Source organism: Brienomyrus brachyistius, chromosome 2 (genome assembly GCF_023856365.1).
Source record: "Brienomyrus brachyistius isolate T26 chromosome 2, BBRACH_0.4, whole genome shotgun sequence".
Classification (NCBI taxonomy): Eukaryota; Metazoa; Chordata; class Actinopteri; order Osteoglossiformes; family Mormyridae; genus Brienomyrus; species Brienomyrus brachyistius.
This window is the reverse complement of record NC_064534.1, coordinates 9,886,977-9,902,766: the sequence shown is the minus strand read 5'-3', so window position 1 is coordinate 9,902,766 and position 15,790 is coordinate 9,886,977. Positions and strand designations below refer to the sequence as shown.

General features: G+C 46.2%; 1 protein-coding gene across 1 annotated transcript; it reads left to right on the top strand.

The window, feature by feature from the left end:
• Positions 1-3,850: 3,850 nt before the first annotated feature.
• vsig8b (V-set and immunoglobulin domain containing 8b) lies at positions 3,851-14,120 on the top strand. Its single transcript, XM_048996075.1, has 9 exons — positions 3,851-4,099; positions 4,881-4,943; positions 6,828-6,910; positions 8,007-8,176; positions 8,592-8,796; positions 9,736-9,888; positions 10,928-11,050; positions 11,521-11,659; positions 12,886-14,120. The coding sequence occupies exons 3-9, from the start codon at positions 6,853-6,855 to the stop codon at positions 13,115-13,117; spliced, it is 1,080 nt and encodes a 359-aa protein (XP_048852032.1). The 5' UTR covers positions 3,851-4,099; positions 4,881-4,943; positions 6,828-6,852; the 3' UTR covers positions 13,118-14,120.
• Positions 14,121-15,790: the final 1,670 nt, after the last annotated feature.

The following is a 15,790-nucleotide window of genomic DNA, read 5'->3' as shown; positions in this document are numbered from 1 at the left end:
CAGGAAGGATACACTGCTATATTGAAGTGTATTATAACCTGTCCTTTGATTGGTCTCAGCCTGAATAAACGGACAGGTGACTGTGCATGAGAGCATGTATGATATGGAGAGTGTCTGTATGGCTCTGTGGATTAGGCCTCTGTGCCTGAGGTCAGTGGGTCATAGGTTCTAACCTTGTGGCTGGCAGAGTGGTGTCACCATTGGGCGCTTCAGTAAGGTCCTTAAGCCCAATAACTCCCAGGACCCTGCCTGACCTTGATCTGTGATCCTCACCTGTATGTCGCATTTTTAAAAGTACCTGCTAAATAAATTACTTAATTAATTCTTGCAAAGTTTCTTTTATGAAAAGGCTCATGACCACTTATACTAAAGCAACACCAACCTCAAATCCGGGTCAGTTTCCGTTGCCTCTGGAGGCATTGGTTTGGTGACCAGCATACCGCATGTTCACCATTCATGAGCATACACTTAAGCAGCTCGTCTGACCCGGGGGCATGTCGCCTACTTCAGCCTGACGCTCTTGGACGTTGCTGTTAATGTCTCGCCTTCCTGTGTTACTCACTCAGCAGTGTACCGGCATGTCACAGTATGTTTCACAGAGACCGGTGATCGTGGCGGTTTAAGGACAAAGGGCATTGATTTCCGATCCAGACCTAATTACTCCACTCAACCTTTTTCTAATAACTGTTTCCACAAGGTGTAACAAGTGGAGATGCACAGAAGTATGTTAAACTGGAGCCACCAGTTAACCTGAGCTGCATATAGCTTTGGGCAGAGGAAACGCCAAACTCAAGTGCAGATGTGCACACAATCGGGGCAGGTATCAAAGCATGCAAACCCTCAGGCATGAGGAAACGCCCAAGTACTACAGCACTTTAAACCTCGCTGGCTTTCACTGGGCCAACCTCACAGAGCGCTACTGGCACAGTGATTGCGAGCAGAGGAGGTCTATTAATATTATTAATCGTTCCTCAAGATGAACGTCTTCCTTTTTCGAAATAATAAACATTAGATCGTAATTAAATCATTACACAGAGATTATGTACTGCACTTATATACATGCTGTACAAATACATTATTTCTATGGCAAATAATGAGCCAGCCCAGTGGTCTGAAAATCATCAATTACCATTTTAATTTCCAGCTAAAAGCCCTCGGTGAGAAGAGAGGAGCAGACAGGCTAAATGTAATGTTAGGGGCACAGCAATCTAGTGGGTGTGTCTGGCTGCACACAGGGCTAGAACAGAGGAACTCAACAGCAAGTGTCTGATTGGTGTTTACATATGTTACACTTATTTTAACCTGCTTTCATTCCAGTCCGGCTGGTTTTTCATATATAGACACACAATAAGAACAACACAAAATGCAGCAAAATGTGTGTGTGTGTCACGTGGAAATCATTTCACACGCCTGTGCCTTTGTGCAGGTCTTCTTTGTTAATGAATAGGACATTTTACCACACTGGTTCTAAGCCAATGTTTCTTGACCTGTTCCGTGGGAACAGACAGAAAGTCCATGTTTTTGCTCCCTCCCAGCTCCCGGTAGCAAAAACATGAACCTGCTTAACATCCAGGCCAAAGGAAGGCAGATCGGTGGAGTTCTGGCCCATTGGAGGTGCACTGAGCGCAACAGAGGCATCCTTGCCCTGTTCAGCTTTAACACTGGGATGTAATACCTCACTCTCACTTTTCATTTCTTCCTGACTAAAATGGCAGCACTTTGGTCTCCACCTTCTTCTGCCCTGCTGGATTTTTTTTCTTGTTCTGTATGTTCTGTTTCTCTAAACTGTTTTGATGTCCTTTTCACCCCACCGAACCTTCCCTTCAAAACTCTCCCCTGTCCACTCTTAAAATAGTGGCCATTATTTTTAACAGCTCTACACGACGGCAAGGCAACCGATGGGAGTGTGAAGAATGATGTACGACCACAAACAGAAACAGCACCAGCGGCGGGAAGCGTCCCTCATAGATAGAAACCCCAGGTTTAAACAGAAGCTGCTATAACCACAGGTTTCAGTTCATCTTATTTTTATTTTTTTTTGGACTGCTGATCTCACCTGCATTCTGCACCCTGTAGACCACAACCAAACAACAGCTCACCTGGCGAGTTTTGCTCTCCTGTCCAAGAGGATATTTGAAAACGGTTAGATTTTACCGGAATGTTCCGCTGATATTTCCATCAAGGGTGATTCTCGGCTTGTCCACCAGCCAGCCCCCTGCCTACTGAACAGCCGGCATTCGCAGCAGAGGCACGACAGACGCCATGTCCATGTCATCTGATCCGATCCTGTCATCTGTACACCCCGCTGTGGTCAAATGGGAGTGTTGCACCCCAGGAAAGGCTGTGATCCAGGGCTCGGTAGACATGCGGTCCAACAGACCAAGCTGACATGGGGGGAGACGTCTCTCCCTCCCTTTCTATAACAGTGTGTCCCAACACAGTCCTCTCAGACCCCCAGCAGCTCCTGTTTTTGCTCCTCCTCAGTTCTCTGCCAGACAGTCCACATTTCTTTCTCCCTACTAGGAGTTGGAAGGCAGGAAAAACTTGGACTGTCTGGGGGTCCCCAAGGACCGGATTGGGAAACACTGCTTTATAACCGCTTATCCAGTATGAGGTTCAGGGGAGCATGGAATCCATCCCAGGATGCACAGAACAGGAGGTCAGGCACATCCTTGATGGGATGCCAGTCCTCCACAAGACACACAAACCTAGAGATTTTTATATTGGGCCCGCAACCCACACCAATCCAATCATGTTCTGAATTGTTTTGTCACTCAGGTGGATCCTGGAATCATACTGACTCCTACCCCCAACTTTTTGTAGACCCTGCACACAGCAACAGACAATGGACAATATAGAGACATCAGTTCAACTAACTGTCTTTGGACTACAGAGAAAATGCAGAGAACTCACTTAAAACCCACACAAAGCCAGGGAGGGGATGTAAACACCACAAAAACAGAGTGTAGGTGCCAATCAAGACCCCAACCCTACAGGTGTGGGCTAGAGTGCCAAAACACCACCAGTAACCATAACTTCACATGAAGGTCAAGTGAACAGTCACTTGTGCTCCTCATTTCAGTTAACCCTTTAAATGGATTCAAACAAAACTTCTGCCTACCTACAGCTAACAGGAAAACAAACTTTAAGTTCAGTGCATTGCGTCACAATGTTTATGCAGTCGAAACCCAAACACACTGCACAAGGCTTACTCAAGTGAACAGAGTGATGTAGACACTTTATACCCAGTGAGGAAATGGCAAGCGACGGATTGCGCTTCTCTGGGAGTCATTAACGCGCCCTCCCCCAAAAAGGCGGTGAATGCGGAACACCTGAGCCCGGGAGCTTCCCTTGCGCGGCTGCCAGACCCGCGGTTCCTGTTGGCTTCAGCAGGTAGGACAGGTATGGGGGAGGGGGGCGCTTTGTTTGAAAAATTAATCAGGTGCCCCGTTTGACTGTCAAATGAACGGCGTTCTCGCCGTTCCTATCTACCAGCCCAGTGTGCCGCTTCTCCAGCAGACCCACCCCAAGCCTAAACGTGCTGTTATGGAACAGCAAGAATAATGAATAATAAATGACATCCCATCCATGCATTTTTCAAGCCGGTTATCCGCTTCCAGCGTCACGGTATAATAAACGATATTAAGCTCATTTACACGTTTTAAGCTTAGCTGAAGAACTTCCTACTCACGACGGACTCCTACCATCTAATCGCCTCGTGAAAATTAATAAGTGAAAAACAAACTAGTAAAGACATTTTTCGTTCTCGATGCTGATAAATGATCGAGTATTTCCCCCTTTACTTACGCCCACACCATTATATGTGCTGTTTACCCTCACCGTAGAGGACAGCACGTACCTCCTCATATAACCAGTTTGTTTAGTCTTCAGGCGCCCCTTTGCTCCCGCCCCCCGGGGCACCGCCCCTGTGCGCGGACCCGCGAGCGGGTTGCCATGGAGACCCCGTCATCGCCGAGGCAGCGAGCCGTCCCAGGTGTTGCTGCTGCTGCTGCTTTACGCCCCGGAATTAGTGTGGTGGGACCGGCGTGCTCGTCCTGGAGAATTACCGCCATCCATACTCCGTGGTAACAACAAAGAGGTAGGTGGGGATGAAACCTTCGCGGCACATGTGAGAAAGAAAAAAGTCATTTTGTTTTCCATGGAAAACCGACGGGAAAATAAAGCGCAGCACTGATTGTTAGTGAATGGCGGCCGGTGTGACATGCGTTCGGGCATGATCTGCTGCGGACTTTACACCGGAGGGCTGTCACTGACTGCAGGCGTTAGGTTTAAGACACTAGTACGAATTTACCTTGGTCACCAGACATCGACGTCCGTGCAACAAGTTTAACTGGCGTTTTTTTCCCAAGTAAAGAGACGTATTACTTATGTCGTATGGAATATTTACCAGTCCCGTCAGAATAAACGGGCGGCCTCAGCAAAAACAGATAAATGGGAATTTTAGTCAAGTGGTCTTTTTTTTTTTAAGAAATTGTGCATCGAGCCTCAAACTTGTGCGCGAGTTTAGTGAAGTATAAATTGAAAATTATGGAGTGAGACTTTTTATCACTTAATTACTAGAGCATTTGTGTGTGAGGAAGAATGAAAGAGTAAGGACGAGAGAAACAGGGCGTAACTAGTACTGACACACCTGTTCCAGGCCTCAGCGGTGCGGGAGAGAGTCAAGAGAAAGAGAAACAGAGAGAGAGAGATTGTAGCTGTTGGCGGAATGGGCCGGGCATGCACACACACAGAGTGACGAAAAACACTGCGTGAAGCCTAATACCAATCATACTGTAGTGTTTCACCCATCCCCCCCCTCCATCCCACACCTTGTCAGCTGTCATCTAAGTTTCAGGTAAACTGTTTTTCCTCCGCAGGCTGGCGTTGGAGTCAGGTTTCTTTGAGCTCTTAGCAACCGAAAGGCCATACAGGACATATAGGTAAGTTTACCTGTTTGAGGCATTTCTGTTCCCATATGAATGGCTGATTTGTCGTTGTTGTTGTTTGTCTGTCTTTGGTTTTTACATTTGCTTTTATTATTTTATTAGTTAGTGGCATGTTTTGTATTCAGTGAGTTTTTGACTGATCATTGATATTAATATAACAAATAGGCTTGTTTTCATGACCATATTAGGTCATATTTTGCAATTGTGTGTATATCTACACACAGTTCCTAGAGTATACTGTAGATGAATGTTTACACACAGCTCCAGCAGGTGTAAAGGGCAGTGCTATTTTTGGGGAGATCGTAGTGTAAACCCCTTACTTGGTGTGTATATAAGTCTCATGCGGTCCTACGTGGTCTGCCTGCCTGCCTTTATTTTACCTGTCCTTCCAAAGGTCACACTGTTCGTTCGCCCCAAGCACAATTGTGACGGCACAAATATTTTTTCCTTCAGACGTTTTTGTTTGATCTGTCATCAGTGTTTACTTTTCGGAAGCCATACAATGCAACCTCTAACAGCGCGGGAGCAAACAAGGAGTTTCTGTTGTTTTGCAAGGTGTTATTCTCTCTCATTCCAGTCGTTTTGCATGCACACATCGTTTGCATCTTTACTGGCTCGCAGTAGCACAGGGAGTTTGTAACCTTCCCTCCTGTTCTGTGCCAGGAGTAACTGACATGCAAACGTCTCAATTAGTAAAAGGTTGGGCAGGTAAAGACTGAAAATTGGCTCAGGTTAGATCTAAAAATTCATTTTGTTTAAGAATGTTTTGTTTTGATACAAAATAAAGACACAAACAGTTTCCAGTCATTGTCTTTAATGGTGTTTGAGGTATGGTTATTGAGGTATCCCACGACCTCATGAGTGGGGGATCTCATTTTCATATTCGTGAGATTATGGGATGTTGTTAGAAACGTCCTGAAAAACTTTGTCTTTCAAGCTCTTTTGGTACCTAGTTTAGTGGGGTTTTTCTTTGGCTTCTATGAGAAAATCGAGGGTGAAATTGAGAAATACTTGTGGTCAAACTGCTTTTTGATTGAAATGATGATAAATTGAATTTCAACCATATTGCGCCCACTTGTAAACTTTCCTGCAGTCAATGCGCATACCTGCCGGTACCCATTACTAGCCTTAATAATGCCTACTGTTACAGCAGTTAGAGCTTGTAGCCTATTAGAGGCCAGTTGGCACACGGTGCAGGGCGTGGAGCCGTGCCATTGAGTGCTTAGCGTGGTGATTTGTCCTGCCCTGAGCCGAATAGCTGAGATGCCTGTGTGGAGCCAAAACCCGACATCATCATCGGGCATGCCTGTGCCGATCGATATCAGAAGTCTTCCCAGCTAGAACTGAAGGTTTGGTATGGCCTCTGATGTCAGATGTTAGAGTAGCAGTGGGCGGATGTGTGGTTTCCCAGGTTAGGATTCTTTTCTTGTCTCTCGAAGGTGACAGCGGTCAAATCCTGGACAGAGTAATCATATTGGCATTGGGCCCCTGAGGGCCATATTGGCATTGGGCCCCTATCTCACCAATAGGGCCCGTGCATCAGTGTGTGTCTCACAGCAGTAGGTACTGGCACGATTTCAGTGCGGTTTTTGAGCGAAGTGATGCTAAGGCATTCGTTGGCGAAAAGACTAAGAAATATCCTATCTTTTTGTGAGAAAAATATTCAAATGTGACATTTCTGGGTAGAGCAATGAGTAGTTGAATCTGAAGCAATTTGGGCCAGTTTTTACACTTTATGCTCCAGTCAGTGCGCTTGCCTGCCAGTACCGAACAGAGCATGACGGGAAATGCGAAGACCGAAATTTCATTGTGCTTGTTGCCTGCATCTGGCTTTCGGTTCTGTGCGGTTTGTTAATTTCTGTCTGCCGTTCTCCCCAGAGGCCAGACCATACGGGCATACAACATGTGGCACCCAACGCAACGGACGCTGTTATGCGCTGTCACAGCATTCTTGTATACAGGTAAGCGTCACATGATGCAGCGCGGCAGAAAGTTAGCCCTCTTCAACCTTCTTTTTTTTTTTGCACACGTGTCATCGCTGACGTCACTGTGCCCGTCAGTGGTACCTGCATTTGACTCCCATAGTACACGCTCTCCATTTCCTTGCGTGGCCGCAATATGGAAGCGTTCGATAAGTCTGTTAAATTCCGAGGTCCGACTCTTCCAGGGGGATCACCTGCCGACGGCCCGCCGGGTCCTTTCGTCTGCTCAGAAGCCGGCAAAGTACAGTACGAGCTTCTGGGAGGGGGAAAAAAGTGCATCCAAAATACAAGAGCGATTTTGAATGAGTTTAACTTTAAATCCTATTTCGGTCTGCGGTCCCCCAGAATGCGCTGGCCCGTGCTGTTCGGTGATTATCTCTGGGGGAGAGCAGGCAGGGCGGGGCTGGACAGGAGCCGGGAACCGCTCTGGTTTCACAGCCGGGGTTTGCCTGCTGGCCATTTCTGTGTCCTATTAGCATTCCTTTGTGTCACGAGTGCTGGAGCGTGGCCATGCCGTTGTCTGCCCTCACACTAGCACCGCACCCCTCCAGCAGCTGGCTGTTTTTATTATTTTTTTCTCAGTTGCACCCAGTGCAAATATGCAGCAGACAGAGCAGGAAGGGTGAGAAATTATCTTACCCCACCCGAGTTCGCCTCACCTAGGGACCGGGTTAGGCTTTCAGACCGGCGATGAAAATTCCTACCCTGACCACACACATAAATATTCCTTTTCAAACTTGAGATGTGGAAGGCAGGGCGGGGAGGGGCGTGGGGGGGTGGCGTATGGGTGTCACAGAGGCCTGATGGGAAAGTATTGTGATGTCAGAAGCACATAGGTGGTTCCACCTTTCTGCCATTGTGTTTTCGCGATTGAGCGTGGAGCCAGCTCTGTCAGCCGGGTGTTGTAAATTCCGTGCGTGTTTATCTGCATTTGCTCGCCGATCGCTTCCCACGTTCTAAAAACATTTACCATCGGCACTTCACGTTAAAATGTCGGCTTTTTTTTTCCATATCCAGTCGGCTGCGTGTAAGAGCCGGCTCGATGGTGCTGTCCTTCTTCCCTTCCGCACGGCAGGGATGGCGGTGGCGATGCAGATTACTTCCACGGGCCCCCAGACAATCCAGAAAGCCCTGGGGGAGACGGTCACTCTGGGCTGCACCTATTCGCCTGCGGTCTCCGACATAGGGGAGCTGGACATCGAGTGGTCCATCATTAGCCCCGACATGACGCAGAAGGACCAGCTGGTGAGGACAGTTCACTTTAAGGGGAACCTCCTGATTTCCGCAGGGTGCCTTTTCCATCCTTATATTACGATGATGATGCTGATGACGATGATGGTGGTGGCTGTAATGGTGATGACCTTCATCCTCAATGAATTGCTAAATAGCTTGTGTCAAATTGTACCGTTTATTGTATCTCCACAGACAAGCGATTTGACTTCTTTTCACTTCTTGAAATTGCTCACCGAAACTCCCCAACGTTCCCTAATTATTCCATCCAAGCCACCATAAAGGCTGTAATTTGTCAATCTAAACCTTCAGCCCATCTCGACGTATGGCTGACCAGCCTCCCGTACTCTGCCAACAGAGCTTCAGCGGCCTCGTGGGGAAAATGGGCTCGCACCTTTTAATTCCCCTTTGCGACCCCCTACCCCCACAGGTGCTGTCATTCACAGGCGGGCAGGTGTTCGGATACGGGGCCTCCGGTGGGATTCAGAGGATGAACTTCAGCTCCCCGAACCCGGCCAATGGCGACGCCTCAGTCACCATCACGAACCTGAATCCCACAGACACGGACACCTACCAGTGTAAAGTGAAGAAGGCTCCGGGTGTGGACACGCGCAAGCAGACGCTGGTGGTGCTGGGTGAGGCGGCGTCCAGACACCGGCCTGGGTCCCATTCCGGTTCCGCTTGTTCCTCCCCGTCTCCGTCTAGTTTATTCTCTTGCTTGTTCTTCCGGAATAACGCGTCTCATGCGTCAGTGTGTTTTCTTATGATGTGAAAGCGTGTAATTGTGATTGAGAGCTCTCCCACTCCGAATGCCGGATCCCGATCCACTGAAACGGTGATAAGCCGAAGGCTTCCTGAGCCCAGTTTGTGTCAGCAAGAAAGCAGTAAAGTATTGGGGTGTGTGTGTGTGTTCTTGAGACTATATATCTTTGGCAGAAATGTGCATGTAGTCACGCTTGCAGGAGAGAGTTTGATATGAAGGTCTATTTATATGGGGTGCGAATTAATCCACATTAAATTTTGGGGGTAACCCCCCCCCCCCTCAGTTCCTATACCTCTGTCTGCAAGGATCGTAAAATAAGATCTTGCAGGGTTAGCTGCAGAGGGTTAAACACATAAACATTTTTAAAGTTGGCTGTTTGAAAAGTGCTATTTTTGGTATGCGGTTTAATTGTATGTTCCATTACAGTTGACCGTTTATTACTGTATTATTTAATATGCATGCGTATATTATTTAACAGTGCATGTTTAATTATAGGCTCAGTAATAGAAGAAGGTTTGGATTTCCTGGAAGGTTCCTTAGTGAAATGATCGGCTCGCCCGTTCAGGGTCATAGCGTGACCCTGCGCCCTTTCGAAAGCAGGAGTCCTTGCCCTGGCATTTACCGCTTCACTGACTCCGTAACGGATAGTTGGTTCGCACCTCGGCTGGTTCATAACGGCTGGTTCATCGGCCCGTCACGCTCAAACCCCAGAGCTCCTCACGCGTTTATCCGTGAAACGTCGTTACGGGGTGGGTATCGGGAACACTATGGTGCGTTGGCGTTTATCCGGCTCCTGTCCCTGCCTCTCCAGTGCCCCCATCGATGCCAAAGTGCTGGGTGAATGGCGCCGAGGATATCGGATCTCCTGTGTCGCTCCGCTGCACGTCCTCGCAGGGCTCCATGCCGCTCACCTACCAGTGGACGAGAGACGACGGGGGCACCCTCCCCAGCATAGCCACCCAGAGTGAGTGTGGTATCCCGACCTCCTCTTCATCTGCCATCCTTCCTGGATTTAAGTACCCTAGGACATTTTTATTAAGGTCTGAGGATCCACCATCACGTCAACATTGTAAGACCCCTCTAACAATAAAACATATTTTTATTAGACTGCTCTGCCTATCGTACCATTAGACAACAATTCTTTTCCCGTGTTATATTGCATGGTGTTTTTAATAATGTGTCAGGAAGGAGGGTTTTAGAATTTATATAACAAGCTCATTTTATCCACGTCTTGCAGTAATAAGTTTCATATGTATTTTATTTGTAAGCAATCTTATTTTATGCTTTGTTTTAATAGACATCTTGGTATTTACCCATTTATATATCAGTCCATTTATCTAGTTATTTAATATATATTTAAGTTTGTATACAGTTTTACCTTATGCCTTTCTCTATATGAATATATTTAGACTGAACTTGGTTCTTGTCATGAGATTAGACTTTCAACGATCCGTCTGCCCGTATTTATGTTTGAGTACTGGAGCTGCAGCAGTCTCACCATTAAGATTACCCGTAACCCATTCCCACAAAGCAGAACGTTTTACTATAAACTTGGGTTATTATCTTGATCTGATGTAATGTCCATAATCCTCATCAGGGTTAAAGGTAGCATTCCATATAAAGCATATTGCGGACCTGCAAGACCTCCGCTAGTCTTCTGCGGAGACCTGTTTGGTTAAGAGGATCCCTGAGCCCGAAGACCACTTGCTGGTCTTGTTATGAACATGATGATAAGTAAACAGAGGTCAGAGGTAGAAGCGTGCTGGGTCAGTGAGTGATGTAATGGGTAACGTTCTGCCCTGCTGATGCGCATGGCTCGGCTTCAAAGAAGAGGCCTCGCTGGTGTCTAGTCGAGAGCAGCGTTCAAGGTGAAAGGAGCTGTAGGCCTTCAGTTCACACGAAACTTCCTGCAGAGTCACTTGTACGTATCGGCTAAGGCTGCCGTCTGATCCTTGACCTGGTCGCCCCAACGTCGGGTTACCGGTGGCTGTTGTCACTTTCAGACCCCGGGACAGGAGAGCTGCTGATTCGGAACCATTCGGAGAGCTTCACCGGGAGCTACGTGTGTGACGTGAAGAACAACGTGGGTCAGGGGCAGTGCAGATACAGCCTGCGAGCTTACCAGCGTGAGTCGCCCCTCCCCCCCAAAGCTGCAAACACTCCCCACGACCATCACCTTACTTCCAGGATTGGACATGGCGTCCCCTTGCCTTCCAGCTCCCCGTCTGAGCAGATGTTTTGGTCTGTGCCGGAGTTTCATCCATCATGAATATTGGCAGGGATCCAAAGGGGCTGCTTTCTTAAAGCAACAGAACATGTGGATACCGTTATGCTGTTTACATTTGTCTACTCAAGCCAGAGATTAAAATCAGTGGGGGAAAACCTAATAAAGATCTGAAGCAAAATGCATGTTTGCTTTACACTCAACAGCCGACTGGAATCAGTCTTATTTCAGCTCTAAAATACACAGACCAACTTACCTATTGTCTCATAAATCTCTGTGTCTCTGTGCCACAAAAGCAGAGGGTTGATCTGCCTGACCTTTCAGGTTATGTTCACTCAGGTGTGTGCTTATTGCTTGCGTCTCTCTTTCTAGCTACCAATAAAGCTGCAATGATAGTGGGCGCTGTGATTGGCGCTCTGCTTCTGTTCCTCCTCCTCCTCCTGCTCATCTGGCTTCTGATTTGCTGCTGCAATAAGCGACGCTACGAGAAAGAAGTGGCTAATGAGATCAGGTATGCCGTGGACTAAATAGGGCAACCTAAGCTGAGCACTTATCATATTCACCGTTTTCTGTTTTATTGTATTACAAACACATGCATATTTCCACAATGTATTACATGAATTAACACTAAGAAGGATAATCCTTTGATCCACAGATAGGTTTCGAATCACATTCATTTTAATGTGTTTTAAATTCATACCTGACCCTTTTGAAATGTTATCAAATGGTTAGCAGAAAGTTTGTTCTTTTTCCCGAAAAAAATATTATCTATTATTTTCCTGCCATTTTGTGCAAAGCAAAGGGTTGTATTTACTGGAAAGGCTGAGAGTGGAGCAAAGACCCCAGGCGCGATATCACTCTGTCAGACTCCCCGCTTTCAGCCGTCTTTAAAAGACGAGCCAGCCCTGCAGGATTAGCCGCGTTCTTCCTTTTTCAGCAATCGCTTACAATCAGGGTTGCTGTTACCTGGAGCGTATCCCAGGAGGCCCGGGGAAGGGGGCGGGGCCCCGTCGCACAGCAGCATGTGGAAGGATTCATGTGGGGATGTATGCAGTCCTGCATTACGAGGAGAGAATGACTGGGACTGGGACTGGGACTGGGACTCACCTGTGTTATCATGCACTTGATTTTTTATATTATTTTCAATTTTCATTTGAAATCGAGTTTGGTTTTAATTTCAGTTTGATTGTATTGGATTTTATTCGTTTTTTTAAAGATATTTCTGTTTAGTCTTTGTATATTTTAATTTAAATGTAAGTGTTAGTAATTTTATTTCTATGAATGGGCTAAAAGTCGTAGACCTATTTTATGACTGATGGTTCCGAAATCCTAAATAAGTATCCCAGGTACATTGTTGCAAAGTCCTCAGAATGGGAAAAACATGTTTCAGGTATTAATAGTGGCAGCTAAAGATAAATAGATAATTACTTTAGCAAAATAGTATTGAAAGCAGAAACGGAAAGTATTCGATGTTTATTTTTATTTTATTTTAGGTAGTTTCAGGAGCAACATTTATTGTTTTGTTTAGTTCATCCATCCATCCATCCATCCATTTTCCAAACCGCTTATCCTACTGGGTCGCGGGGGGTCCGGAGCCTATCCCGGAAGCAATGGGCACGAGGCAGGGAACAACCCTGGATAGGGGGCCAGCCCATCGCAGTTGTTTAGTTCAGTTCGCAACAATATTTTCTTATTCTTAGTTTTCATTTACGATAACTCCCCCTCCCCCGCACACAGGGAGGATGCCGCAGCCCCCGCCAGCCGCCCTGCCAGCCGCCCCTCAAGCCGAAACTCCAGTTTCCGCTCCGTCATGGGTTACCGCTCGCACCCGGGGGTGATCTACAGTTCTGTGAAGATGGGGCCCGAGCACGGCCGTGGTCACCACACGCCCCTGCCCAGTGGACACCACACGCCCCTGCCCAGTGGCCACGGGCTGCACTACGACAGTCAGTTCGGGTACCCGGTGTGACCAGGTGTGTCATGTGACCAGGCAGAGCAGGGGGCGGGGCACTGAGGTTACCCACAAGACCGTGACCCTTCCCACCCTGGGCATGACCTCAGCAAAGCACTCTTACTCTGAAGCTCCTAGGATGCCACCTACCTGCAAAGTCAAGGACACAAATGGACTAACTTTTTTTTAAAGGTGAACTGGTTCGTCTCTGTACTGTGTGATAGAGGGACATCTTTCGAAGAACATATTTTTTTAACCTTGTATATATTATTACTGGCTGTATATATGTAAACTTGTACTGATGTAGCAGTTTGTTTTTATATTTGCTACTGTGGAGAATCGACTTGAAATGATCACATGACAAATAACGCTGAATGTCTATTTTATTCACCAAATTCACGAGAAGTTACTTTCCAAAATTGTGAATGTAAGGGTGGTATGTGGTACTGCGTAGGACCTGTAAGGGTGGTATGTGGTACTGCGTAGGACCTGTAAGGGTGGTATGTGGTACTGCGTAGGACCTGTGAGAAATAGGGTGACCACCTGATCCATGTCAGGGAGGAGACTATGAGCTAGAACAGGGTTCGCAAACTACCATCACAATTAAAAAAACCTGGATTCTGGAGTTCTTGCTGTGTGCTGATTGGTCAGTCTCCTGTTATCACACATGTGTCAGTAATGTTAATGTGAAACAGCTGAATGAGTCTTTCAATCAAGGAAAGAAACCAGTCGAAACCCAAGAAGAGATGGACTATTTAGCCAAGCACAGGAGCCTTTCAGTTTTGAAGTAGGTTGTAAAACGTGAATTAGTTCATATTACTATGTGGATTAGGTGGTCACCCTAGCGAGCAGGTGTTCAGCACTGATGGTATTTATGCTCTGTTACTGCACATGATAAAATGATCACTGTGTAACAACCATTCCTGTGTACTAATTACAGAAATTTCTGAAATCCCTGCCACTGCCAGGCATATACAGCCTTTTTATCCAGTACATAACAATAAAATGTAACGCAAAGGCACATTGGCTGGTGGTTTTATGAAGTGTATTTTCTGGGATCACTATTGGCTGTGTAGATTTTCAGTCTTCGCTGATGCTGCAGTGATTGTGGAATCTGATGGTGGGTTTTATTTCCTGTTTGGTCGGGTGGGGGGGGGAGTTGAATCAGCAGCTTTTTTTATTGAGTGGCCTGCTTTTCTCTGGCCGTATTTGATTCCCCCCCCCCCCATTTCATTCCTCCTGTTGGAACAACTTTGTCAAAACGGACAGAGAAGGACAAGTGTGTGTGTGTGTGTGTGTGTGTGTGTGTTTTGTCACATTGTTTCTTCAACGCCAGCTACCATGTGGCTTCTCAAGATTAAAAAAAAACAATCATTCCAAGACATCAGGCTGGTGTGGGAATATGAGTTGGGTGCTTTCTCTCTCTCTCTCTCTCTCGGTTTCACACAGACATACACGCACACAAAGATAAACACACACACACACGATGCTCTAAATATTTTCATAGAAGAAATCTTGTGACTTATGTACCTGTTTACCAGCTAGATTATGACGAGATGATAAAAGGTTTCCTGCAGACAAATCGCTTGGTGGGAATCTTTGGAATCGATTGTTTGGTGACGCTCTGCTGGGCCGGTAATGGGCTGTAAGCAGTAGGCAGCCAAATCGGAATTTCCCTGCTCCGCAGAAGGACCCTGTGCCATTTGTAGCTGTATGAAGAGATATGAGGTACCATCCCGAACATCCCTCTGTCAACAGCTACATCGTTTAACTGGCAAACGTTAAAAAAAGAAAAGCATTTGTATGAAATATACTGTTTCTTCCTAAAAAGCATAAAGTAAACGACTCAGGGCACTGAAAAGCTTGTATCAAAAGGAGCTTGTCACACGTCATATAATGTTGGCTTTTATTTTTCTTTTTCCATCATCCTATGTTAGCTTTCTGCTCCTATCTCTCATGTTAGACTGGTCGGTGCCGACCCGTGTCTTAAGTCAGCCATAAAATACCCTCAAAACAATTATATATCATCCAATTTGTTTCTTACCTCTTGGTTACCTTGTTAGGCTTCCTTCTCCATGAAAAGATTGGTTTTAATATTTTTGGTGTGGCTTTCTGGACCTTTGTTTTGACAGCGTACCTCTCGTTTTCAGTAAAAATATAATGGTAAAATAAACCTCAAGTGAATTAAATAAACTGAATTGTGACCCTCCAGCACAAAACTGTACACTTGGGTCAAAAATTTGAAATTAGGATTATGGTATCAAATGAAAGAGCACAAAAAGTCCTCAAAAAATATCTAAAAATACGGCCATGCGGCTTCCTTACGGTTTTGTGCTGGAGGGTCACAGTTGGTCTTATCTTGCCTTGCATGTTGGGACGTGCCTTTATTATTTTTGTTTAAATAGAGGTTCCTGATGCAGTAGACAAATTTATGTGATGCTTTTTATGCATTTTAAACTTAAAAACGAGTCGGAGCCGAGCCTAACACCGCCGGAAGGTTAAAACAAACATGCAGTGGGGTGCGATGAAGACTTCAGGCAGAATTTAACAGGGCCGGTCAGACCACAGGGGGGGAAGTCAGTCGCTGGTATGTATATGAATGTAATTCTTTCATCTAATACTCAGGCATCTAATCATTTTCAGTTCCAGTGGAAAATGTCCGATATAGGCTCTGAGCTCCTTATTTTCAGA